The following is a 27828-nucleotide window of genomic DNA, read 5'->3' on the forward strand; positions in this document are numbered from 1 at the left end:
AGTCCTAAAAGATGTACTATTCCCTTGCTGGGGAAGAAATAGGCTCAGAAAGGAAAAGTACATTGTTTAGGATCACATGTCAGTATGTGTGATCCATACTAAAGGCCTGGTGCACGAAATTCGTGTGTGTGGGGGGGTGTCCCTCAGCCCAGCCTGCACCCTCAGCCCAGCCTGCACCCTCTCCAATCTGGGACCCCACAGGGATCGGGCCTAAACCAGCAGTCGAACATCACTCTCACAATCCGGGACTGCTGGCTCCTAACCACTCTGCCTGCCAGCCTGATAGCTCCCTAAATGCTCCTGTGCCAGCCTGATTAACACATAACTGCCTTTGCCTGCGGGGCTGAGTGGACTTGGGGACTGAGGCTGGATGAGGCCGGATGCTGCGGGGACTTGGTGAGGCAGTACTGAGGGGATTTGGGGACTCCAGCTGGATGAGGTGGGGCTGAGGGGACTGAGCACCGCCATTTGTGGCTGTGGGCACCGCCATCTTGTGAGGGCATGGCAGTCAATTAGCATATTCCCTCTTTATTAGATAGGATGATGCTAAGGAGTAAAAGAAATACACAATCACCTGAAATACAAGCCAAAATGGAAATAAATGATCTAAAAAATGTAGCAGCCAAGAAAGATAATTGGAAGTGGGTATGGGAATTTCAGGTAAGGAAGGCATTTGAACTGGACTAGTCCAGGTTGAGGAAATAGCATATTATGACAAAGTTCCAGATGTGTGCAGGACATTAAAAAAGAAAAGGTCTAGCAATTCAAATCATGTTGAAGTATATGTAGTTAAAGATGATCTTGAATGCCAATCTAGAAGGTTTATAACTGTGATATTAAATCTTTTGACACTACCAATGGGTTTTGGTATGAGAATTAATATAAATCTTACCTTTGGTTTAGGTCAGTGGTCGGCAAACTCATTAGTCAACAGAGTCAAATATCAACAGTAAAATGATTGAAATTTCTTTTGAGAGCCAAATTTTTTAAACTTAAACTCTATAGGTAGGTACATTGTTATTAACTTAATAAGGGTACTCCTAAGGCTCAGGAATAGCCACACTCAAGGGGCCAAAGAGCCGCATGTGGCTTGCAAGCCGCAGTTTGCCGACCACTGGTTTAGGTAGAATACCTTGTTGGTAGTTTTTAAGGATGGAGAAGAGAAATACAGAATAGAGTCAGAGATCTAAGGAAGATTGTTTCATAAATTTAAAAAGAAAAAAAACGAGGGTCTGACCTAGGATAGTCATAGTGGGAACAGAAAGGGAAGAACAGATCCGAGTTGTGTGTTAGAGGTAAAATCAAGAGGGCTTCGCTTGGATCAATGTTTTCTCAAGGTGTAGATTAAATAGCCACCTCATCAGAATCACCTGGGATGCTCGTTGAACCTGCAGATTCCTGGGTCACTTCCCAGGCCTGCTGAATCAACATCTCGGGGTTCCACATTTTCCTCAAACTTCCCAAGTGCTTGCTAACTGAAAACCACTCAACTCACTGTCCTGAAGATGAGGGGAGGAAAGGAGTTGATTTAAAATGCTACCCTGAGGTAGTAGAAATATAATGAGATTGCTAAATTTAGAGATAAGAAGACCAGAAGAGGTTTAGAGGTAAGATAACAGGTGTGTTTGAAACATTGTGAGCTGAATATCCTTGAGAACCTTCTGTGTGAAAAGTCCAGGCAGTAGGTAGAATTAAAGACTCTAAACACAGGAAAAAGTTTTGGAAATGTGAATTGGGAGCCACCTGCCCAGGGCGACTGTTGAAAGGTGTAAATGGGTGAGGATATCTAGAAAAAGATTAGCGAGAAATATAAGAAAGAGGAAGATCTGGTGAAGGATACTGCATAGAATTCGTCTGGGAGGCAAGTGGGAGATGAAGAGTGAAAGGAGAAAGGAAAATTGGGCAAAGAAGGATAGTTCAAGAGAGGCTGAGGAGACCGACAGTATCATAGTTCATACAGAATTAGGCTGAAAACTTCCTTTGGATTAACAAATAGGAAGTTGTTTTGATTACTCAAGATTGTTGGCACTGAATACAAAAGAATACCCAGAGAGAAAGGAATGGAGGAGGAGTTTGAAGATTTAGAAAAGAAAGGGGGTGAGTGATGTAATGAAGTCCCTAATAAGTCAAATGTGAGGTGAATCAAGAAAATTGGAAGAATTAGGTTAAACAGGAGGAGAAACACTTCTTCTATAAGTTAGAAAGTAAGAAATCAATAGAAGCACTGAATTTCTGGGGAAAAATAAGGAAAAACAGTAAGAAAGTTTTTATTTCATGGCTCTTTTTAACTCTGTGAGGTAGTGAGTGTGTCTACTGTAGAAGGGAAAAGGGGGTTCTATGGAAAGTAACCTCATAAGGTGATCTGACCATAAATTCCTAAATGGCCAGGTCATGGTGGGTAGTCATGCCTTAGGCCTATCAATTCTTTAGGGAGAGGTTTTTAAGCAAACCTTGTCCATTCTTCTTGTGCATCTAGGCTAACACACCTTTGAGATGTCAGAAGTTATACCCCTGAGAGACTTAACCATCCTCAAGAAAGCACATAATCTCTTTATTCTGTAATCCAATCTCTTCCTTGCTTCCTCCCACTTTCATGTAATCTTCTTTATGTCCCCTCCTTAATCTCGCATGCATAAATGAAACTTCAAAACTGTTATTTTCTGGAATATTTGAGATCTTGTTTCCCAGCATATGTCATCAGTTTGGCTCAAATAAACTCGTATAAAAATTATCTACAGGTTTGGACATTTCTTATGTCAACACTACTGAGATTAGGGAGAGAAAAAGAGCCAGAAAGTCAAAAGATATTTACTGAATACCAACTAACCACATGGCCTCTATCTTGAGAAGAGTAACAAAAATGGAATCACAGTGATATGATGACATTTTCCCCATCATCATACCCTATTTAAGGGTAGAGGCAGGAAACAAACCTAAAGCTGTCAACAATGAAACCAGTATATCCAAAAGACCTTGAACTCAGTGATATGTAGCAGCATGCTTGAGATAAACACAACATGATGTAAGCAAATAAGTTGTGATCTGATTTTCTGAAGAGATGGTACATTAAAAAAGGGAAGGTAGTTGTAGTTTAATAGGAGCCAGGGAAAAGGACAATTACATCAGTGGTTATAGCATATGGTGCCACAGTAGTACTACATACGCTAATTACTTACATCAGAAAGTCAATTTATATACCGATATGCTTCATGTAAATAGTTCCTTGAAAATATCAAATTAATCCAACTGCCTTTTCCCCCTCATTCTGTAATAATACAGTTTATAATCTAATTATTTGTTCTCCTTCATGAACTTACTAATAAGTGTGAATGACCATGAAAATAAGTAGATGTCAGTGAATCCCTTGTAATTAATATACTGATATTTGGCTAATAAATCAGTCCTTTGCATTCCTGAACTAGATGCAATCAGTCCGAACTCTGCCATCTTAGGTTACTTTCATAATGCTAATCACCTCTACTGAAAAAGCTAAGGAAGGATCAATACTCTTAGAGTGTGCATCCTTTGTTTGCCCTGACTGAGCAGCCAGTGCATCTCCTGACTGGATATTTCTTTCCATTACTGTAGATATTCCAGAAGCAGACAACCTTGCAAAAACAGAATCTATATATATAAAAGGTGAAGCGACTGGCCAGTAGATATGACACACAATGACCACCAGGGGGCAGACACTCAATGCAGGAGCTGCTGAGCAACAGCAACTTTGCAGAGTGCCCTCTCGCACTCTGGGACCCTGTGGGGGATGTTGGACTGCCAGTTTCAGCCTGATCCCTGCAGGCCAGGCCGAGAGACCCACCTGCGAGGGACCCCACTCACTCCACAAGTGACCTTCGAGCCCCAGGTGTGGCCGGCTGGGGAGGGACTGTGGGAGGTTGGCTCCAGGATGTGTCCGGCCCGTCTTGCCCAGTCCCACCCCACCAGCCACCTTCTAATTAATTTCCTTTCAATGTGCACAAATCCATGCACCGGGCCTCTAGTATAACAAATAAAATACTTACGTTCAGGTATTGGAATGAGTGGGATGAATTTGCTGAATACACTCTTTGTAATAGAAGGACTGGATACAAAGCAGGAATAATTGCCTTTGTCTGATGCCTCAACATTCGCAATGTAGAGATTGCCATTTGTCTGAGATACAAATCTTCGTTTATCCATTGTGATAAACACAGGAAATTCATTTAGAAGCCAGCGGTAGCTAAGATCATCTAGAAAAAAATATATTGTCTACTAAATATTAAACTCTTCTCCAAAAGCAAAGACTTGTTATCTAGTAATAACCTAGCACATAATCTAATCTAGGCTATTGTAGAGCAGATGTTGGAAGTAGGCCAAGACAGTGCAAATTTTCTCAAGCTACTATAGTTTGAGTGAATATAATCATGTTGCTAAGCAATTATATCTCTTTCTCTCAATTATTTTATGGACTACTAATATTCTTCTAATGCATTGATGGACTAAATGAAACTCAGAGAGATTAAATGTCTTGCTTAGAATTTCATGACTACTAAGTAGAACTGGAATTTTTGAATCAAAGTCTGATCATTCAAATTTCATGACCCATTTCCCTGCTGCATTTAAAAAATAAAATCAATATTACTAACCATGCTGTGGCTTTATGTCTTTTTTGTTTTTGTGTTCCTATTGTAAATTATAGATTTAGAAATGAGTTTATATAACCTGTTCTGGTCACACTAAAAAGTAAAAACCACAGTAACAGAGAAATGCATGCTATTGGTTTTGTTAAATATTAGGATGCATATCACATGGTAACTCTTAACCACAGGAAATTCCTTTGGCTAAACCTACTGACTGGTGTGACCAAAAGTTGAATTTCCTCCTGAATTTGCTGCTTTTCATTCAGTTTTCTCTTCCTATCTTTCCCTCCTGCTCTGAGGGATGACTCCCCAGGTGTCATGCACAGCAGTAATGCACAAGAGGGAACTATGGGCATTCCATACTTCTCAGTCACAAAATGCTGATTTCCTTGTAAACATCATGACCATGTGAAGACAACTGCTACTAGGAAGATTATAAGAGGGGATCTCTTATGTCAAGTTAGATCGGATGTTAGATGTGAGATGGCACACTACCCTGTTGCTTTAGGGAGTTCACAGTGACTGGTACAGCTGTCAAAAGGGAGTGTGAAAGAGAGCTGACTATGAAAAACTACAAGAATTTCTTGGGCATAATAATCCGGGTACTCCATTTAGATTAGCTATGTAATTTTCTTCAGCAACTTATACTATCAGGGAAGTAAATGAAGATGATTACATTATGCTTCTTCTTAATCTTAAATTTTAAATGACAGAAGCGGTACACTTGTATTATCAAAATAAATAGAAAGTATAGATAGAGTTCAAAGAGAAAAAAATATTAAACCACCATAATTCTCCAATGTAGAATTGTTGTTAGAATATATCTTTTTGGACATTTATCTCCATGAATAATTCTATCATTTTAATAGTTATCCTTATGCTGATTTAGGGTCAGGTAGAAACCACAGAAGTATCAAGATAGGAAGAAACTTAGGGGACAATTTAAATTGCTAAAATTGGGTTCTTGAAATTGGGCAAAAAATAATGCCATGTAATCTTTGTTCCAAAAGAATATTGGAGTAAACTGTAAAACATACTGTAAATATGTATGATTTGTGAAATAATTCTTTCCTATTCTCACTTAAAAATATAACTCAATATTTGCCATGATTTCTGGTTACAATTAAATTCCAAAAGAACTAAAAAGTAAGGGAAAATATAGATTTCCTTACAAATTTTTTTTTAAAACTTACACTGCTTTCAAGACAGCACACACAAAATGCATTCTGAATAGTCTGGGTACTCAATAGTTATGTGAATATGGAGACTTGCATTTTAATTCTAGACTAACTAACTTTGGTCAGCCTATTTAACCATGCCATTATTCAGTTTCTCTAAAATTTAAGATTGTGTTTTGTGTTCCCCTGATAAGAAATGGGTGAAGAAGAATGGAATAATTTTTAATATTTGAACTTTTAAGGGACAAAAACTAGCTCAGTGAAATTATCATGATGATATTTGTATGAACATAAGTCTTGGACTATAGAGCAATTGGTCTGGCTGATTTAATGCCCAAGGAGAATTCTCCACTTTTCTTATTTAATACATACTGAGGACCAGCCCTAGCCAGTTAGCTCAGTTGGTTAGAGTTTTGTCCCCATATGCCAAGGCTGCAGGTTTGATCCCAGTCAAATTTATGGCATAATGTTAGAACTATGAGAATACAAAACATACAAAGCAGTTTTCCAGTGTGAAAAAGTGGTATTTACATATTATTTCAAGACAGATATAATAAATAAAACAAGTGAAAATTATTGAAAATATATGAAGCCCTAGCCAGTTTGGCTCAGTGGATAGAGCATCAGCCTGTGGACTGAAAGGTCCCAGGTTCGATTCCATCCCTCATTGGGGTGTGTGAGAGAGGCAACCAATTGATGTGTCTCTCTGACATCAATGTTTCTCTCTCTCTCTCTGTCTCTCTCTTCCTCTCCCTTTCATTTTCTCTAAAAAAATCAATGGAAACATATCCTCGGATGAGGATTAACAATAACAACAAAAAAGAAAATATATGAAATATTTAACTTTGGCATCTTTTATTACAGCCATATCAAATTACTGAAAACATGTATTCAAAGGTTGAAACTTGTAACAGATGACACTTAATCTATCTCCTTTCTAAATTAGATGATTATTCTCACAGATTGGTGCTCCTAATGAGGTTACTATTTATTATGTCTTTATCCCTTTCTTGTGTTTAATTACAGTTCACAGCATATTGTAGATGTTAAATTGTTAATAAAATGACTGATTACACATCACTCCTCAGTACCATTCTATTTCAGGAGTAATTTGTAGAAAACCTAACCATATTTTCTCAAGTGTAACAGAAATAATAATGGGAACATAATCCAATACATATAAGGTGGCCTGGAAATGTATACACACACTTTTGAATAACTATAAAGGCAGTATTTATTAAAATACATTTCATTTTTAAAACTGAGCTATCAGCTGTCAAAGTGTGTATACATTTTTGGGGATACCCTGTATATTATTTATAAACAGAAACTATCATAAATCTCTGGGATAAGGGCCAAGTAATTAAAGAGCCAAATAAAATAGCCTCTATAACCACTGGTACATGATATATTATATGGTTATGCAAATATCGAGTCCAATCTAATTATAAATGTACCATTATTGTTAAGAAAGTTAAAGCTTGCCCATTTCATTCCATTGAGGCTCACCGTCATAGACAAGGTAAGGTTACCTGGAAAATGGTATGGGGGGTCACAGAGAAGCACCATTCCTTTTCCTTCTTTCACTCTGACCTCAGGACGTTCCTCAGGTGGGAAAGGATCAAGATCTAATTGTAAAAGCAAGAAGGAAGTATTCACTCTGTCAATAGGGAGATAGAGTGATTGAAGTCCACCTTTCACCTGCTAACTCGCTTTGGCTATGATTCTTCTCAGGTGGTCTGGTGGAGCCAAAGTCAGTTCCCTGTATCTAGGTGCTGGATTTACATACACTACAGCAGAATTCTGTGGAGAACCTGAGCCTACAGATACTGGTAACCCTGCAGATTCCAGATATCCTAAACTTTTCTGACATAACTCTTCTGACAACCCTGCAGATTCCAGATATCCTAAACTTTTGCTTCACCTTTAGGAAAATACCCAATAAGAATATCTGGAAATGTAATGATAACAGACAAAACCAGGGATCTACCAAAGAAAGCAACAAACTTAGAGACATGGACTCATTTGAAAGGTACATTTCCCTTTCTGAGGTAGGATTTCAAGGTGGAGAAGGAATTAGGGTGAAAGGCAGGATCCTAGGTGAGAAACAGGAAGGTCTGCCATCTCTTGGTCCTTTTCAAATTCTGGGTTTTCCTCAATTCTCATTTCTTTTACTCTTCCCTATGTAACTGGAACTCACATTTTGCTTGGTTTCTGGATGCTCTGCTATTTGACTCTTCATTAGTTTTACTGGAGCTCATTCTGTTGTCACCCTGCCTCATTCCATATCTGTCATCAGTACTCAAATTATAAAATCAAATTGCTATTTCTCTCAATATATTGATATCTCTGAAAACTCATCCTCCTAATTGTTACCTTTGCCCAGAAAAAAACTAAATATCATCATATCTAGCCTTAATGCCTCACTTAAATGCCATTCCTATCCTCAAATACTTAGTTGATATTTCAACATAGATAACTTACTGTAACCTCTGCATGTAAAGCAACCATTTAAATGCTCCCAACCACCCTTTAAATTGGTTTTATTTGCTCCCACCCCATTTCTTAAATAGAACAGAATGTTTCTACCCTTTGATTAGACTTTCTTTTTAAAATATATTTAGTTGCCCTAGCCAGTTTGGCTCAGTGGATAGAGCGTCAGCCTGCTGAGTGAAGGGTTGAGGGCTCAATTCCCAGTAGGACGCATGCAGGAGGCAGCCAATCAATTATTCTCTCTCATCATTGATGTTTCTATCTCTCTCTCCCTCTCCCTCCCTCTCTGAAATCAACAAAAATAGATTTTAAAAAAATAAATAAAGATAAAATATATTTAGTTAAGTGCAATGCAATCAGTCGATTACCAGTACAGTGGGGCCTTGACTTACGAGTGTCCCGACTAACGAGTTTTTTGAGATACCAGCTGTCTCTCCGCCAATTTTTTACATTGAGTTGATAGAGTAATTTGAGTTAACAAGCTCCTTAACGAGCTCCTTAACGAGCTCAGTCTCGGAACGAATTAAACTCGTAAGTCAAGGCCCCACTGTATTTCTACAAAGATTGTTTATTACTTAAAGTTCCACTGTTGTCGCACCCAATTTAATCTGTTTCCTGACCCTGTTTCATTGCCTCCTAGTAATCACGACCATGTGGGTCCTCTTAAAACATCATTTTCATCCTATAATCAATTTTTCAAAAGATGTAAATGCTGACCTATACAATCACATACTGCAGCACCTGGAGTCCAGCTCCTCTCCCAAGGCACAATATCCCTTCAGAATTTCTAACTTTTAGTTCAGCACAGTGTCTCTCAAAATATTTTTTATTATTGCCCACCCAAAGAGAAATTTAATAATTTAAATTTAAAACAACCGATATGATTGTATTATGCTTTAATTTATTTACAGTAAAATAAATTAAATACTAAGGTATGAGACTTTGTCAGATATGGTTGCATTTTGGAGAGCCACATACCAGTATGCTGTAGTACCCAAGATGGTTTCTCCCCACCAAGAACCAACTTTCACTCCCTTTGGAGTGGTATCACCCCCATTGAGAATACATTTCCATTTATACTAATTTTTAGAAACTTATTCAAGATCTTGCAGGATATGGCCTTAGCTTATTTTCTAATGCTACCTTTCACTATTTCAAGTGCATTTATAATACCTCTCAGGATGCTTTGCTCTCCTGCATGTTTTTTTCTCTCCACACAATGAAGGCCCACTAATCACATTAGACCCATCTATGGACACTTCCTCTCACTTTCCTTTCTTCCTTATTGCTCTTCTTGCTGAACTTATGATCACGTCTAAGCTTTACTCCACCTACACATACTTGTGCTTTGTAAGGTTACGGTTACTTACATCCAAAGCTCAGGGTGGCTTCAGTGCTCCTGACTATCCCATAGTTATTTGACGCTAAACAGTAGTAGACGCCAGCATCTTTCTGTTTGTCAGGGTTGTTGATAACAAGGTTTCCTCCTACCATACTGTACCGATCACTTGTCAGATCAATATCCCCGTTATTCATTCTCCATCTGTGAGAAAAAGAAATACATTTCATTCAAATGACCTTTGCACTCAGCTAATATCATTATAAAATATGGGGACAGCTCATTGTGAATTCAGGCAATTAAATAGATGACTCACTGTGGTATTTCTTTACACGCTGTAATTGCATATTCTGTGCTCATGATTTATAATTTAGCTCAGGCACAGAAAGGTAAATGTTCAAGTGCATGAAACAGTCCACTTTTTTCATGAAGCATCCCAAAGGACAAATGCTATATTTAATTTTCTAGATAATTGGTTTCTTAGCTGATATACCTGGTTTATAAATGATGCCCATCTATGCACTAGTTCAATTCATGCATACATAGGTATGGTATTTTAAATATTAAAAGCATTACTCTGACAGAAATGAAATATAAAATAATATGTCAATATTTTATTTTAATATCCAACTAATTTTTCAATAAAACAAACTAACTGAAATAAGGATTTTCTCAGTAAATGTCATAATCTGACCATAGAGGCCTATCACATAATTTGAAAATGATAAAAATCAATTGAGTTTTGGTTTCCAAGCCACATATGTAGTATTGTAGATATCGGGATTATGTTATAAATAAATTGACTAGAAACAGGAATCCAACTCTCTCTGTGGGATGATAAGATGAATGCATGTGGACAGTAGTTTTCAATTAAGCTGCCCACCTGCATAATTTTATAGTCATTCTGTATCAGGGTTCATCCTTAAGGTTCCTTGTCTTCCACAGTGTTATAAGATAAGAGCTATAGCCCTAGCTGGTTTGGTTTGGTGTATAGAGTGTCAGCCTGTGGACTGAAGGGTCCCGGGTTCAATTCAGGTCAGGGGCACGTGCCCAGGTTGCCAGCTGGATCCCCAGTAGAAGGCGTACAGGAGGTAGCCCATCAATGACTCTCTCATCATTGATGTTTCTATCTCTCTCTCTCCCCACTCCCTTCCTCTCTGAAATCAATAAAAATATATTTTTTAAAAATTGTAAGATAAGAGCTATGGTCAAATAGGGGCTGTGGCTGCAGTTATTTCCTGGCACAGTTCTGATTAGGGTCAGAATCTTGCCAAAGAGGCCTAAGAATATTTGGAATATTCTTAGTTTTAAATTTCACAATGTAGCAGGTGATTTCAAGGCAAACATGGAAAACCTTGCTTTGTGTTTTAAAAAATTGCCAAATTGCAACCCAATAAAATCCTCTCCCTTCCCCAGCTGATGGCACTCTTGTCCCTGTTTGAACCATCCAATGTCAAATTGCTTAGCATTTGCCAAGTGAATGGGTTTCCCTGTTGGGCGGTTCCAGTTGTCTTGTTTTGTTTAGTTTTGTTTCTTTTCCAAAAACAGTATGTTGACTCCAGATTTTTGTTTATTGCCTTAGCTTCCTCCCAGGGGATCTGATTCTGCCTTTGATGTCATATAATAATCTAGTTTTGCTGTGTTTGGGTAAGTTCACTGGTCTATTTAATTTTCAGAAACACCCACAAGGTTATTGCAATCCCTTTCACACATCGTTAAATGAAATTTTATCGGAGTCCTTGTTGTTTGGGGGGACAAGGAAAGATAACAAAAGCCTTAAGACTGGTAAGTGGAAGGCAAAGGTCCCGTTTGTACCTTTCAGGGTGTTACCACGAATAACAAATTATCACAGTATATAAACTACTATGTGAATGACAAATTGCATGATTACCAAGGTTAGTAAGACTTGCCCCGAATATTAAGTAAATTTTTAAAACTTCAAATGTTCTTTCCCATCAGACAAACTAAATCCTTAGCTAATTTTGTTCTTGTTATGCTGTCAACAGCAGACAGCTTTCATAACAAACCAGACATCTGCTTCTCCCTGCCAGCTCTCTCCATTAATGTGTAGACAGTCAGGCCACACTTGTCCTGGCAACTTCTGTGCTGTGCAACCTGTGAGAGGGGTATTTGCCAAGCGAAGGTTTGCTTCTTATCTTTACTTTAGAAATTTTGGTAAGAACGCTTAATGGGACTGGAGGGAGGGGGAAATAAGGAGTTGCTAATAGCAATGTCCAAAACTACAGCTACGCAAAGCTTTGCTTCTACTGTCTTTGTGGGGGACAGGGGTGGGAGTGGGGGGGGGCAGCGAGGGGAAGCGCATGTTTTTAGACACTGTCTGCAACAGCTCTTGTGTGTTGTTTGCTAAGGTTCCATGTATGAATGTCAAGGACACAACATCACAGAGTAAGAACCACGGAAATCGCTTTTGAGATGCTGTCAAACTATCTAGAAAGACGCAGACTAAAAATGACACGTTTCTTTGAAAATCATAAAACCTGTTTCCGTCCTGCATCTGTAATTTACTCACTTGGAAGAAAGTAATTTACTTATTCAGGGCTCAGCTTCCTCTCCTATAAAATCATGTGCTTGGATTAGATCTGCTCTACAGCTCCTATTGGCTATACTGTTCCATGTCCATAAACTCCCATTATGTACGGCTTAAGGGCAGAAATAAGTCTAGCCCATCAAATATATTCAAAACAAACGTATAATTTATAATTTATAAAATATCTACTTATATTGCACTCCCACGCATGAAATTGAAACAATAAAAATAATTTCAAAGGGATAGTGATGTGGTTTCTAAATTCATATTTTGTTTTAAGAATAATTTTGTTATAGCCAGAGGCAAGTAAAAATGAGTTCAATTAGAATTAAATGGGGGGAAAGTGGTATTCTCTTTGATAACAACTTTTTATAACAATAGAAAAGTCAATTTTATATCTAAAAAAATCTACTATTAAAATCAACCTTGTTTAATGACAACCTTCAATTAAGTGAGGTGACATTAACATACTAGAGCCCCAATTTCTCCATCAATCACTTGCTTTGTCTTCATGAAACCATTCCATACGTGAAACTCAAATCCATTGGCATCTGTTTAATTTTTGAATCTTATTTTTTGCATCAGGCTAGAAACTGTTAGTATATTTTTCTGAACCATCCAAAACAGGAAAACTCATTGTTACATTTTTTAAGTTATTTTTTATCAATAGGTACCCCATAAAAATAGAAAAACATATTTATATAGATTGTTCAATAGGTAGAGACATTTAAGAAATGTGCTGTGTTGTCTGGATATATATTGGAGAGTATTGAAAAAATGTGTAGCTTTCTAGATTTATGCAAGCACTTTAAATGAAGTTAACACAGAAATATTATCCATCATTTGTAGGTATAAGTTATCCAGGCCAATATATATAAGAACATTTTATTTTCACATGTGCATGATCTCCATATAACCTTTTGCATGATTGGTATGATTTCCATCATACAATTTTTAAATTGATAATGTCAAATGGCACTGGCTTTATTTTTGCAGAAAATAGTAAGTAAATTATTTATTTGCATGTGTTTAAGAAAATTACTATCTACTTAGGCATTAAACAACTTTTTAAAAATTACTTGTCTGTCAACATTTTTGTTAATGTCCCTGGACTTTGTAGAAAGCCTTATAGTACAGATTTCTCTGGTGGTACTGGTCACAGATTCTAATCTGTAACCCCTAGTTCACTACACCATTTGGAAAAAAGAAGTGCAGTACATTACTTGTAAACCGGGAAAGGGCTGGCTCTTGCCCTACAGTTGAGTGAAACTTTTCCTTCTGGTGATTCCTCTGGATAAATGGTATTAATTGGTTGCTCTTCAAAAATTGGTCCAAATCCTTTGTCTTCCTCAGAAACTGTAATGAAAATGAAGTTATTTTACATTGTGCTGGTTTATAAATAAAAAAAAATAAAATTGGAGACATTAAAACAGTTTTAGAAAAAAAAAGTCAGGATCACAGAATCGCTATTTTTATTCAAATTGAAGATAATTTGCTTCTATAATCCTGAGGAAAACATTTAGGTTTTTATTAGAAGTTTTTCCTGCCCATCTCTCATCATTTCTCCCAAGGCACTCTGGGTGGCCATGCCTAACTGCACACAGCTCCTCAAACAAGTCATGTTTCCATGCCTCTGAGCTTTGCATGTGATTTTCTTCTCTACAACCAGCATCAGCATTTGTGCAGTCCTTTATGACTTAGGCATAGAGTCCACTCCTTCAAGAAGCCACATCTCACCTGGCCTAGCTCATTTGCATTCTCATAACTCTGTCCAGCATATGGTACCTATCATGTGATTCTTTTTGTTGTTGTTGTTGTTAATCCTCACCCGAGGATATTTTTCCATTGATTTTTAGAGAGAGTGGAAGGTAGGGGGAGAGATAGAGAGAGAGAAATATTGATGTGAGGGAGACACATCAATTGCTTGCCTCCCACACAGGCCCCCACCAGAGCTAGGGATGAAACCTGCAACCGAGGTATGTGCCCTTGACCAGAATCAAACCCAGGACCCTTCAGTCCAAGGACTGATGCTCTATCCACTGAGCAAAACTGGCTAGAGCTATTGTTTGATAGCTTTCTGTTCCACTAGATTGCAAATACTTGGGGACAGGTGGCTGTGTCCATAATCGGTATAATACTCTTCTTTGCTAGCTGTCTAGTAGTCTGCAACAAATAAGGACTTAACAACTTTTGAACAGCAGAATAAATGAATTTCTAGATGCTCTAGGAAAATTAGTTCCTTTCCTGGGTCAGTCCTTATTTTTTTTCTAAACATGTGACTACACGGGTACTTAGCAACATCTAGAACAGAGGTTCTCAACCTGTGGGTCGCAACCCCTTTGGGGGTCGAACGACCCTTTCACAGGGGTTGCCTAAGACCATCAGAAAACACATATATAATTACATATTGTTTTTGTGATTAATCACTATGCTTTAATTGTGTTCAATTTGTAACAATGAAAATACATCCTGCATATCAGATATTTACATTATGATTCATAACAGTAGCAAAATTACACTTATGAAGTAGCAACGAAAATAATTTTATGGTTGGGGGTCACCACAACATGAGGAACTGTATTAAAGGGTCGGGGCATTAGGAAGGTTGAGAACCAGTGATCTAGAACAATCAACAAATTAACATGAATATGGGAACTGGACAACTGGTTGAAAATCCATCACAAAAATATACACATTGGAAAGCAGTTGTTCCTTACAGTGTATCCTCTCTGGACAAGAAGAGGAATACCTCACAGCCACATGAGGAGAAGAGAATCACTCCATGTCATCAATATGACAGCATTCACAGAACAGAGCTAAGAGTCATATGTCCCAAATGAATTAATACTGACATGTATGGCTAGAAGGATGGGATATTCTTGCATGGGATCACTGTAATATATTTTCCAGATCCAACCTATGGCTCACTTCTCCAATTTATTGTGTCTGCTCTAACAGCAACCTTGAGGATGAGAGCTTTGTTCATTTCCCTTAACAAGCAGCTTAATTAAGCCATTTAAATCTTGCCTTGTTTGTGTGTAACAGTGCCTCTCCCAGACTACTTATTACCCTCCACAGCATGGGGAGAATAATAAAATATACCTCATTAGATTATTGTGATAATTATTTTGAGATGATATATATGTAAGACAGGACTATACCTGGCTTATAGTCAGCAGCTAATGCTATTTTCCCTCTCAATGGCAAGTGCTTTTCACAAAATTATATGTATATATTTCCAAATACTCCACTCCCATCTGCCCTTTATAGGAACAGATAATTAAACATTTAGGAGATAAAAATATGAAATTAATTTCCAACATGCTATTGAATTTATTTTCCATGTTGAGAAAATCTTACATTTAATTTATGTCCCTTTGCTCATTTTCTAGATTAAAAAGCAGAACAAGACACACTTTCTATCACATTAGTGTTTCTGATAAGTATTATTTTATAAATATAGGTCCCTTGCTTTTTAAAATTTTTCATTCCTACGAAAATAATGTATTCTATTAACTGGTTAGTAATTGCTGTGTACATTTTATTTTAAGAACATGTTTGGACCCTAGAAAGGTAAATTACTCAAAACAAGTTTTTGGATTGCATCGACATGCTCAGTGTGAACCTCTGAATGTCAACTTCCTAACCCCCTCAAAGGGTGTCTGAGGTCATCACTCTGTTAGCTCAACTAGGATGCTCAGGTGAAGGGAAAGAACTTACTAGGCTTTGCAAAGGATCCACCAATGCAAACATTCTACTCTTCACCGACAGAAGATTCAGTCATCTATTGGGGTTTTTTTTTCTGAGCCATGGAAAAATTTAGATGACAAATTATAATGCTTTGGAAGTATACGGGGTTAAAGGAGACAAGAAATTAAAAAGCCAAATAGGTATCATGTTTTCAATATGTATTATTATTTGAAAGTATATGCCCTTTTTCTTAGTGGATAGAATCTTCTGAAAAGGAGAACAAAATTATAAGTGACTTTTCTCGTGTAATTGAAGAAAAAAACCTAAAATCACACTTTTTTTATCTGCTCTTAATGCAAATTCATTTATTTTCTACAATATGGTTATAATTTATTGCAGAAGGAAGTTCATTTCTTAAATTGAAACAAAAAGATTAACACAAAAGAAAGAAATCACATATGAATATTTGCTGTCAAATTTACAAATGTGAGTGAGCTGCAAAGTCTCCTGCTTCTTTCAGCACCATTCTCAGCTTCACGATTATTATCATCAGGTATTGGACAATCTAAAATGGGGTGCTTCACCTCTCACTATGTGGAAATGGCCCATTGTCATCTTGCTATTCTATGTTATTTCTGGAAAGTATACTTACAATTTATGCTCGAGAGTAATTTTTTATTCATTTTACATCCATTTTGAAACAAATTCTATTTCTCATTCTGTAATGTCATCTCAATCTGTTGGTTATCAAACATAATCTTACATAATTATATTTATTGTAAAAAGAGTCTCAGGGAGAAAAATCTATAAGAAAAAAGCAACAGTGACAAAACTTGAACAGAGTATAATATTGGAATTTTTACAGTGTTTACAATGTTATCACAGGGTTATGGCCTGTGTTACAAGCTCTCTTGAAATACAGTAACTATTTCAACTCTCTCAAAGCACACTTCTTCCAGACAGTGCAGCCTCTTCTCTGCTGTCAGCTTTCCTTCACTGGTAAGAGAACAAGGACATGTAGGACTGGAGCTTTAAATGCTCTGGTACCCCAATCTGTTAGGATTGCGGAAAGTAGGTAAACTATGGTAATTTATCATAACTAAAATGGAAAGGAGTTGGTCTCAAGAACGTGCAGCAATCACTCGTTAGAACAAAGACTAGGTCAGGTTAGCAGGAAGGTTAAGTTGACTAAATTTTCTCTTCCATGGCTTGACCCGCCCGAGAAGAGCCTACCACATTTCTTCATAGCAACCACCTCTTTGACATATGGCCCACCCTTGAAGCCTCTAAACCAGCGGTTCTCAACCTGTGGGTCGCGACCCCTTTGGTGGTCGAATGACCCTTTCACAGGGGTCGCCTAAAACCATCCTGCGTATCAGATATTTACATTACGATTCATAACAGTAGCAACATTACAGTTATGAAGTAGCAACGAAAATAATTTTATGGTTGGGTCACAACATGAGGAACTTTATTTAAAGGGCCAGAAGGTTGAAAACCACTGTAACGCTATGTTTTGCATCACTCTCTGGGGAACTTCTCACACCTGTGTATGAATGCTGCTGTGAGCCAGGGAATGTCTGAGGGCACAGAAGCTGGGAGAGGCCAGGGACGAGTCTTCCCTACAGGTTCAGAGGGAGCATGGCCCTGATAACACTTCGGTTTTGAACATCTAGCCTCCAGAGCTGTGAGACTATTTTCTGTTTTTCCAAGCCACTCAGTTTGTGGATAGCAGTCCTAGGCCACTAATACATGTATTATACTTATTATATAAGTAGTTTCAGTACTATTTAAAGTTCATAATAAACTGTTAAACTTGAATGAACCAGCCTTTCCCAAATTAAATGAACAATTATGTCCTTTCTAATATAATTCCTCTGAACAACCTGCAGAACAAGTGTTCTTTAAAATCACCTAACACACTCCATCTTTTCCCACCCCTGTACTTGCATTTGTGCTACTTCCTCTAAGATTAGCTCCATTTCTAACATTTGAAATACCTACCTCCAGCATTAAATATTTCTTAATTCCTCAAAGTAGTTATTTAAAGTGCTTTTTAAAATATATTTTTATAGAGTTCAGAGAGGAAGGGAGAGGGAAGAGAGAGATAGAAACATCAATGATGAGAGAGAATCATTGATTGACTGCCTCCTGTACGCTCCCTACTGGGGATTGAGTCCACAACCATGTGGAGTTGCGAACCCGGGACCCTTTAATCCGCAGATCGATGCTCTATTCGCTGAGCCAAACCAGCGAGGGCTGGTGTTTCTTATATTTTTCTTATAGATCTATTACTTAACTTTTCTTCTTCCTTATTCTATGGTAAGGCTCTTTCTGTCAGGTAATGATCTTTATATAGCCTACATGTGGTGATTCCCGGCTAATGAGGTGGAAATGAAAATAGCTTTGGTGGAATTTAGACTAAGACTTTCCTTTCTCTTAATCCTTATAGCCACCTAAAAGTGGAAGCTCTCTATATGTATCCTTGCTTTTTATGGATATCCGGGCATGAATATCCTGGCTGCTTCATGTCAGTTATAGCCATGGTTGCTCAGTGATTCTTCCTGAGTATTCGCTCTCCTCCCACTAAGAAGTGGCTTTTATGTTACCAGTTTTACTATATTTATTGAGCACCTATTATGTAGTTACTGTGCTAGAATCTATTGTCACATCTTTTTCTTAGTTTTACATCCTCATAAGAATCCTGTGACTCTTGCATATTGGAAAATTGAGGTTTATAGAAGTTGAATATTTGAACAAGATTGCATTGTGAGTGAATACCAGGTTACAAATGCAAATCCAGGTTAATCTTTCTCTAGGCTTTGTTTTCTTCACCACATCATACTGCCTCTATTTCTGGCAAGAACTGTTCAGTGGTTGAAGTAGGTCTACACAGGGTTGTTAATTATCTATACTAATGAAAGAGTAACATGCTAATTAGACCAGGAGACCTTCCAGACATCCTTCCAGACAAAGCCATGGTGGCAGGGCCGAGGCAGAGGTGGTTAGGGGTGATCAGGCCAGGAGGGGAGGACAGTTGGAGGTGATCAGGCTGGTAGCAGGGGCAGGGGGGGCAGTTGGGGGCGAGCAGGCCAGTAGGCAGAGGGGTTAGGGGCAATCAGGCAGGCAGGCAGGTGAGCGAGCGGTTAGGAGCCAGTAGTCCCAGATTGCGAGTTGGACATCCCCCGAGGGGTTCCAGATTGGAGAGGGTGCAGGCTAGGCTGAGGGACACCCTGCCCCCATGCTCAAATTTCATGCACCGAGCCACTAGTAGTCTATAATGAACAATACATTTTGCAACATCTTTGGACTCCTTCTTAAACTGAATCTTAAGGTTCTAAGTCTATTACCTTTAGTTTTCTCTCTCTCTCTCTCTCTCTCTCTCTCTCTCTCTCTCAGCAATGTTTAATAAGTTAATTTTTTTTAACTTATTAAAAACTAAGTTAGGTTTTTACAATATTTAAAATATTGTTGCAAAATTTAGTAGCATAAGATTGTTACAAAGAATACGGGAACAACAGAGGCCACATTGAATATTTTCCATCTGTTGCAAGCCTCTAATACAGTGATTTTCAACTGCTGTCCTCAAGAATTTTTAAAACATGCAATACTTGATTATTTAGTAAGGGGCACGAACCTCTTTTCCCTTATAATGTCCTATGAAAAAAAATGGCAATAGCCAACACAAAATAGCCATCCGGTGTGAATGAATCAAAATTATACCTACTTTTTTGTCAGAATTTTAGTAATTAGTTTATGTATGCCATGAAATTAAAAAGGTTGAACATCACTGCTCTAATGGGATATTTATGTTATTATATCCATTCATTCATTCATTTTGGCCATCAAACACATTGCCTTATGACTCTAGATAAAGCTTCTTACAAAATTTCCACAGGGTTTAACATTAACCATTTGGCTTTAAGTTTATAGAGTAGGTAGCTTAAAATAGAGATGAAATATGATTCATTTGAGGAAAGTTATTTTTAAAATTTACCCTTTCATCAACTTACCTCCATGACCATACCTTCTGTGCCATGTAAACTCTAAAAATGAAAGAAAAAAGACTTTAATCCCAAAGCAGCTCTTCAAGTTGTGGTTTCAAATATTACTCAACTACTGAGGTACTAGTTAATGAAATGAAATTACCTGTCCTTTACTATTAAGGTTAAAGTATCAAAACAGCTTTGCAGACATTTGTCTTTGCAGTTTAAAGTTGTGGTGCTAAAATTTATGGTCAACAAAATTAGTATGAATATTTAGTACTAATAAAATTATTTTAGGTTTATTTAATTCATAAAAATAAGACAGTGACAATAACCCTACCACAAAAATTTTCTTTATTATATTTGCATAATATATGTATATATGCATATAAATATATATGTATAATTTCTGCTGTTATATCAATGTCATTAAAATTTTAAGTACTGCTTAAATTATAGATTTTTGGGATTCTTAAGTCATAATAATTACTCCCCAAAATAAAATAGCATTTTTAATTTATTTTATAATAAATAAGATACAATAGAATGTCCATTAGTGCATCATTAAGCAATCAATGGGGATTGCTAAGTGATAGGATCCATTTATGTCTTGAATTAATAGCAACTCAACAAGTATTTACTTAGTTAAGGTAATAGAGATGGAGGTATTAGAAAAACTGATTGTTAGAAAACATGCTGCTTCAGAGAGAAATATGATATACCTCTCCTTGTAGAAAAGATTTCTGAATCCTTCAAATTGTCTTTGAAAAATAGTATTTGTTTGTCTTAAAAACTACAGCATTCTTAAAACTGCTTTGTTATTTTTAATGTGCCTGCACATATTTTTAGATTATTTTAAAATTGTTTTTCATAAGACTGACTAGCCAGTTAATATAAGTTAAATTATATTAACTTAACAAGTAAATAAAGAAGGTAACAAAAGCTTAAAACCAAGTACTAATTATTTTGCCATATTTTACTTTTATTTATGCTAATAAGGTTATTTAAGTCTATTGTATCTATATAGTGAAAATACTATATAATGATGAATTGTTAACTATCTTTTCCAAACTACACTAAATGCTTTCAAGTTGAAATAGGCTACAGTAGAACTATTAACCCCCCAGGAATCAACAAATGCTACTCAGCAGTGGTTTTTTTTCCCTCTCCGAGATCCTGATTGTACACATAAGGTTGACTGAGCCTTCTTAAATTTCAATTGAAAGTAAATTAAAAATAGAGTCCACCTTGATATATATTAATTTATTTGTATTAATTTATTTGCAAAAGAAAATATTCTAACTTTCTACACCAGATTTAATGACGTGAACACACATATTGATTATTTAGACATTAGTTTGGATAACATGCAAAGGGTATTTCTTACCTGATAGACAGGATGTAAAAGATAATATCACAAGGTGACTAACCAGCAGCCACATTTTCATCTTGTGTTCAGTAGAGGTTAAGTTCAATTTTCAAAAAAAGCTTTAGCTTTATGGCAGTTGGATAATATTAAAAGCTGCATCAAGGAAAGAAAAAAAGAAAAGAAGGGAAGCAAAAGGAAGGAAAAATGTTTGTCACTTGGGTGCAATAGCATTATTAATTTTACCTTATTTTATATTCCTTGTTTTTAGACTATGTTTTAGTTTATTTAAATACTTTTGTAAACCCCATGTAGTAATGGAAAGAGTAGACTCAGTATCAGGCCCTCAGATGCCTCCTAGTACTGACACTGTACGACCATAAGCAAGCCAATCACTTGGTATGTTTTAGCTTCTAACAGTTTAACAATTGAGTATGATATTATCCTTTCTACAAACTGCACAGTTATAAACATTTCAATATCATTGTTTTGATTAAAAATTGAATTTATCTGAAGGGCTGGTAGGTACAGAGATTCAACTAATGATTTGTTTGTATAAGAGCTTTGACAAACTCAGACATTATAAACTAGCATTATTTGTTGATGGTTTGTGGAAAATTTTCACCAAAAATGCTGATTCTTAAATGTTAAAATATATTAATTAATAATAAAGTCATTCCCCTTCACTTCTTTCATTTATTCATTCCACAAATATAAATAATTGCTCCTCATAAGTCAGCAAGGGAGAATCTAGGATTTGTGAGGCCAAATCATTAAAAGTTGGAGAGCTGTATTTAAGAACAAGAGGAGAAAATTACTAATACAAACTAAGCTATAAAAAGAATATCTTGCTTTTATAAATTCCCTCCAAATTTATGACCACGTGATTATATTGATGAGGCCTTCTATATTATACCCAGGGCCTTGGAATAGCCTCATGTAAATGAGAGGATCCACAACTTAAGCTTCATCATCTTTGTGGTAAACCCACCTCTACGAACAAGCATATAGACAAATGCATAAAAAAGAAAGACATAGTTTGTTTACTCTTAAGAAGTTCACAGATCACTGGGAAGCATGTGTATACAGTTCAGTGAGGTAGCTGTTTGGATCTATATACTATTAAGTTTGGAAACGTGTTAATCATTTTAATTAAAAGCATTGTAAGAAATGTCTTGGTGGGCACAGGTCCGACTGTGGTAGACAGGGCATTGTGGTGAAGGTACTGCGCTCTTAGATTTACGTTATTTGGTGGCTGCAAACCCTAACTGCTTCTTACTAGAACTTGTTGAGAGCAACATGCCCCAGGGCCTTAGAAAGAGACCTCTTCAGTTGAGATACAATGGGAGTGTCAATTTAAAAAGACATGCGTTCATGTTTACAAGGAATATATAATAGCTTAGGAAAATCTCATGACATACAGTTAGATATCATATATAAATTAAGAATGAGCCTGAAAGCAATTCCTAAAAGAAAATACCTAGCGCTGCCCTAACCGGTTTGGCTCAGTGGACAGAGCATCAGCCTGCGGACTGAAGGGTCCCAGGTTCGATTCCGGTCAAGGGCATGTACCTGGGTTGCAGGCACATCCCTGGCAGGGAGTGTGCAGGAGGCAGCTGATGGATGATGTTTCTCTCTCATCGGTGTTTCTAACTCTCTATCCCTCTCCCTTCCTCTCTGCAAAAAATCAATAAAACATATTTTTTTAAAAAAGAAAATACCTAGTGCTATCATGTTCAAGATAGAATATTTCAACACTTTCTAGAATGTGAAAATAAAATGATACTGATTGCTTGCATTGTAATGACATGCTAAAAGTCCTACTTACGTTTTTAATTGTGATGGATTTTAAGGCCATGTTTACCCCCATCCAACCACTCTATCCTGATTTGCCAGACTCCTAGCATTTTCAGAGACTTATACAAATATTTAGTATACTACATGGGCCAGGACAAATATATTTTCCTTTTTGGTGTATAGATTATTCTGAAGTGAAAAATCATTTATTTTTATAAAATTGGTGGAATTCTTAGAGAAAACAGTAGAAATTAATCAAATTAGCATAGGATATATTTAAAATATTTTTGCAAAGGAAAAAATATTCATCAGACAATTTTTAAATGCCAGGATTAATATATGATCAACTTATTTTTCTTGGACATATGTGAGAAGGTGACAACTATACATATGTATAAATTGCATTAAGCCTGGACTTTTAAATTAATTTTATTTCTTTTATTAAGTGGGGCTGATCAGGGAAAAAAAACAGGTATACAAAATTGAAGAATAAAGAAACATTTTTTCAGGAGGCAGGGAAATCAATAAGTGATCTATGAGAGGATTTTTAACTTTTTATTTTGTTGATGGATGTATAATTTCCTTAGTATTTTAATATAGACCTAAATGAAAATGATTTGAACCTGTATATATTGTTTATATCTTCTAGAGTTTGTCTCAAAATAATGTACAATTGAATATTTTTTTTAGCCTGTCGGTTCCTAATTCTTCTCATTGAGTTATGGACACTAACTAGAATGACTTCTATTAATGAGGAAAAATTTAGAAAAAGCAAACACATAAACTATGCCCAAATTGTTGTGTTAAATCAAACAATTAATTAAAGATTAATCTAGGTAATATATTTGCAAACATTGTGCATATTAAAAGCATATGATGTTTAATGGGGCAGTATTAGATTTTAAATAACTATAATTTACCAATTAATAAAGTGTTGTAATTTGAGAACTCAAAATAATTCTAAATAATAACTCTAAATAATAAACATATTCAACTCTGTGGGAGGGATGCTGCTGCAGTTTTGAGTGTAGAGGAAGCAGCATTGACCAGAGAGAAAAATAAATATAATTACTGTGAGGGTAGCCTTCAGATTTTTAATATTGATGAGTTATGTAAATTTTTTGTCTCTGTATCTCATTAAATTTGCAGGCTTCTGTGTCCACACAGAGCAAGTGATTTCAAGAAATTAAAATTAAAATACAGAAGAATTTCCTTTGTCAAGGATGTTATTTAACATTTCCTTCTCAAATGTGGGAATTAGTGACAAGGCATAGTCAAAAGGGATCAGAGTAATGGATACATGGAACAGACTGACAGAGGTCAGAGAGGAAGGGGTGGATGGGACTGGATGAAAGAAGGTGAAGGGATTAGCCAAAGAGCATTCAGGCATAGCCCATGGACACAAACAACAGTGTAATGATGGCCAGAGGGAGGGGTTGTGGGGGCTGGGTGGAGGTGGGAAAAGGTGGGGAAAATAGGGGACATCTATAATGGTGTCAACAATAAAGGGAAGGAGGGATGGAGGGAGGGAAGAAGGAAGGAAGGAAGGAAGGAAGGAAGGAAGGGGAAAAGAGGAGAGGAGAGGAGGGGAGGGGAGGAGAGGGGAAGGGAGGGGAGGGGAGGAGAGGGGAGGGGAGGGAAGGGAAGGAAAGGGAAAGGAAGGGAAGGGGGAAAGAAAAGAAAAGGAAGAGAAAAGAAAAAAAGAAAAGAAAAGAAAGGAAAAGGAAGGTCAGTCAGATCTTTTCCCAAGTTTGGCTCAACCATTCTTTAGCTTGCATCTTTGGGCAAGTTACCTCACTCTAATTTTCCTCATGTACAAAATATGGAAAGAATGCCTACTTTATGAAACTAGTGTAAGGGTTGCATGAGATTATACATGTAAAATGTTTACCATGAAAGTATTTCATAAATATCTACTTAATCTACTAAGCAATAGGCCTGTCAGTCTAGGGACACACCTCTCATTTGTTGTTTCGTCTCTACTATCTGGCACAAAGTAGTCACTGATACATACTTATTGAATAAATGAAGAATTACATGTGTTATTCCATAACTGTATTCCCAAGCACTTGCATTAAACAAACTGAAAATTAACTTCAATTCCTTAAAATAAGAATAGAATCGTGACAGTAGGTAAAATATCTCTTCTTGGGGCTTTGGTCTTTGTTAGAGATTATAAGTATACTCTAAAAGATGATATTCTAAGTAGCAATATTTTGCAGCATTTTAATATGTACTTTACTAGTATTGTGTGAAGTCTGTATTTCAAATTGAATATGTACACTTCGGAGAAAAAGAAAAAAGTATTATTATTTTGAGCTTCTCTGTGTCGTATCTTTTCCTTCACTCCAAAATATTGCCTATTTCAATAGGACAGTGGCAGCATGTGATCTTGCTATTCCAGTATAAAAGCAACTTTCACATCTTGTTCACACACTTGTGTTCTGCTGGCAATTTGTTCTATTGTGTCACCAGTTACCCCATCATTCCTGACTCCCTGTTCACATCCCTGGGCAGTGCGGCAGCAGAGAGAGGCTGCACCCTTCCCTGTTCATGCGGAAGAAACTGCTCTTCCCATTTCTCCCTGGAGGACATGCCACTCTCATTCACAGCTAACTCCCCAGCCACCATGGGCCTTGAACTGTTGGAGGCAAATGAAATAGCAGAGGAAGAAAACATATAATGCTGACAATGGTGTGACAGTTACAGGAGCCAACATTTTTGCTTCTCAATAATCAAAGTAACAGAATGACCAGAAACAGGACCCAGACAAGCATTCCTGTCCCAGAGGGAACACTGTGCTGGCCAGCTGCCTGAACTCGCTGGCTTTCAGAGCCCCGTGGCTTCGCATTCTCTCAGCCTAGGCCTTACACCAGGTACTGCAGACACTGTAGCTCCCCACCCACCAAGGCTCGATGGTGTCTAGTGACTGGCATGTCCTTGCCGTGTCCTGGCACTACATTAATTTCCAAGACAATTCAACTTCATTTCTCCAGCACTCTTCATTAAATCTCTTACTCATGCATTAAAGCAACAACAAAAATATAATAAGGAAACATAGCATGACATTCTTTTCCTTCATTTGCCTTCTTTCTTTCCACACTTGTCTTCTTCCCCACTTTTTTCTCCTTAATTTAGGCAATGCTAGGGTTCTCCTTTGAGAAATTTGGACCATATGTAGGTATTCAGTTGTCAGCTGGAAAGACATCATCTAGCTCTTCTGTTTTTTTCTTCCATCATAGGATAACCCAAATAAATTATTCAAAACAGCATCAACAATACATTAAAAAGCATTTAGCCATAGCAATTACAAAATATTTCATACTGCGATACAATGAAATGATGTTCCATCAAGACAATAAGCTAATACTTCATTGAACTAATTACTATACAATCATTTACACTGATTGAGAACAAGATCCTAGAAATATTGATTAAATATAGAGAGAGGAAAAAATAAATAATATTTTATGTAGTATATATATTAGAAAATGGTCACATCTCTGTTTCAGAAAGAATAAAAAAGGATTTTTGAGATATGTCAGGAATCTATCCTGATCTATCCTTAACATAGCCCATGAAAAGCTAAGTTAATAAGAAAATTTAACCTAAAATTTTACTCATGATGCTTATTGCCCTGGTCCTAAAGAACATTTGCTATAAAGTTCAATATCCAATAAATAGAGGAAGCTTGTTGGAGTTAAGCACAAGTTCATCTAGATGAAAAGACACCAATGTCTCCTACTCTGCACTGTAAAACCAGGGGATGTTTTATCTTCAGATTTACTCTGAAATTCTGCATCTGCTGCCCAAGTCATGTAACTTCCTGAGGTGTCAGTCACACAGTCTGGACCATAGAAAATTAAGTTCCTTCTTCAGACAATTAATGTGAGGACTAAATCATGTGTGTTATGGATATATGTATGGGTATGTGTGTAAAAGTCCTTGGTACATTCCAGAAGTCAAAATAGTAAGGTGGAATAAATAAAATTTTCCAGAGATGAAATTAGTTTTGAATTTTAAAAATGCTAATCCTTTAGAAGGGGGATGTTATATACACTATGTACATTAAGTACTTCCATATCAATATTACATCTTTCCAGCTAATTTTCAGATTATTACACATAATTTAAACATAGGTGACACAACTTCCTCTAGATGAATAAATGCATGTTTTGGATGGTCTTAGTCTCTAGGCTCATACTGACTTCTTTAACCTCTCTCACCAAATTATTACTGTCTCGGTTTAACAGTTCTTCTGAAAAGCCATTAACAATGTTTTGGCAACTTACTTTTATGGCCAAATATACTTAATAAAAATTTTTGAAAAATGTGCCTTTCTAAATCTGGGAATAACCTTACACACATCCAAGGAAAATACCCGTTTTCTGAAGGTGGTTATAAATAACATCCTTCTGTTCCAGAATAGAGTCACATCCTGCCCAACTAGCAGATAGAGTGTAATGGTCTTGATGCAACTGCGTTAGCCCGTGAAAGGGCCTTCCACTTGATTGTGTGTGAAGTCCACATAAGAAGAAGTTCAGAACACTCCAGTCAATGTAGCACCACCAGACTGTGAAATGCAATGACTTGGAGGCTGCTCAGGGAACTAAAAATCTAAAGGTATTTGGAGACGTGAACATTAACTGAGCGCTGACAGCGCAGCCTGCATTTTATAAACTGGCAGCTCCCATTTTTAGATAATTGGATTTATGATTAAATTAATTGCTCATTTATTTTTAAAATGACAATGCATACAGAGGAACTTAAAAAATAGGTGGAATCCCATTTGTGATATTCATAGCACATATTTTT

General features: G+C 36.7%; 1 protein-coding gene across 1 annotated transcript in view; it reads right to left on the bottom strand.

Moving 5' to 3' along the window:
* The window catches only part of CNTN1 (contactin 1), a 196710-nt gene that overhangs the window by 104642 nt on the left and 64240 nt on the right, over positions 1 to 27828 (bottom strand). Inside the window, 6 exon segments of the mRNA XM_023752262.1 lie at positions 4020 to 4226; positions 7327 to 7422; positions 9658 to 9830; positions 13398 to 13530; positions 19878 to 19910; positions 21238 to 21372. Of these exon segments, the coding sequence (XP_023608030.1) occupies positions 4020 to 4226; positions 7327 to 7422; positions 9658 to 9830; positions 13398 to 13530; positions 19878 to 19910; positions 21238 to 21298 (703 nt within the window). The 5' untranslated portion in view covers positions 21299 to 21372.

This window comes from Myotis lucifugus, unplaced genomic scaffold, assembly GCF_000147115.1.
Source record: "Myotis lucifugus unplaced genomic scaffold, Myoluc2.0 scaffold_30, whole genome shotgun sequence".
Taxonomy (NCBI): Eukaryota; Metazoa; Chordata; class Mammalia; order Chiroptera; family Vespertilionidae; genus Myotis; species Myotis lucifugus.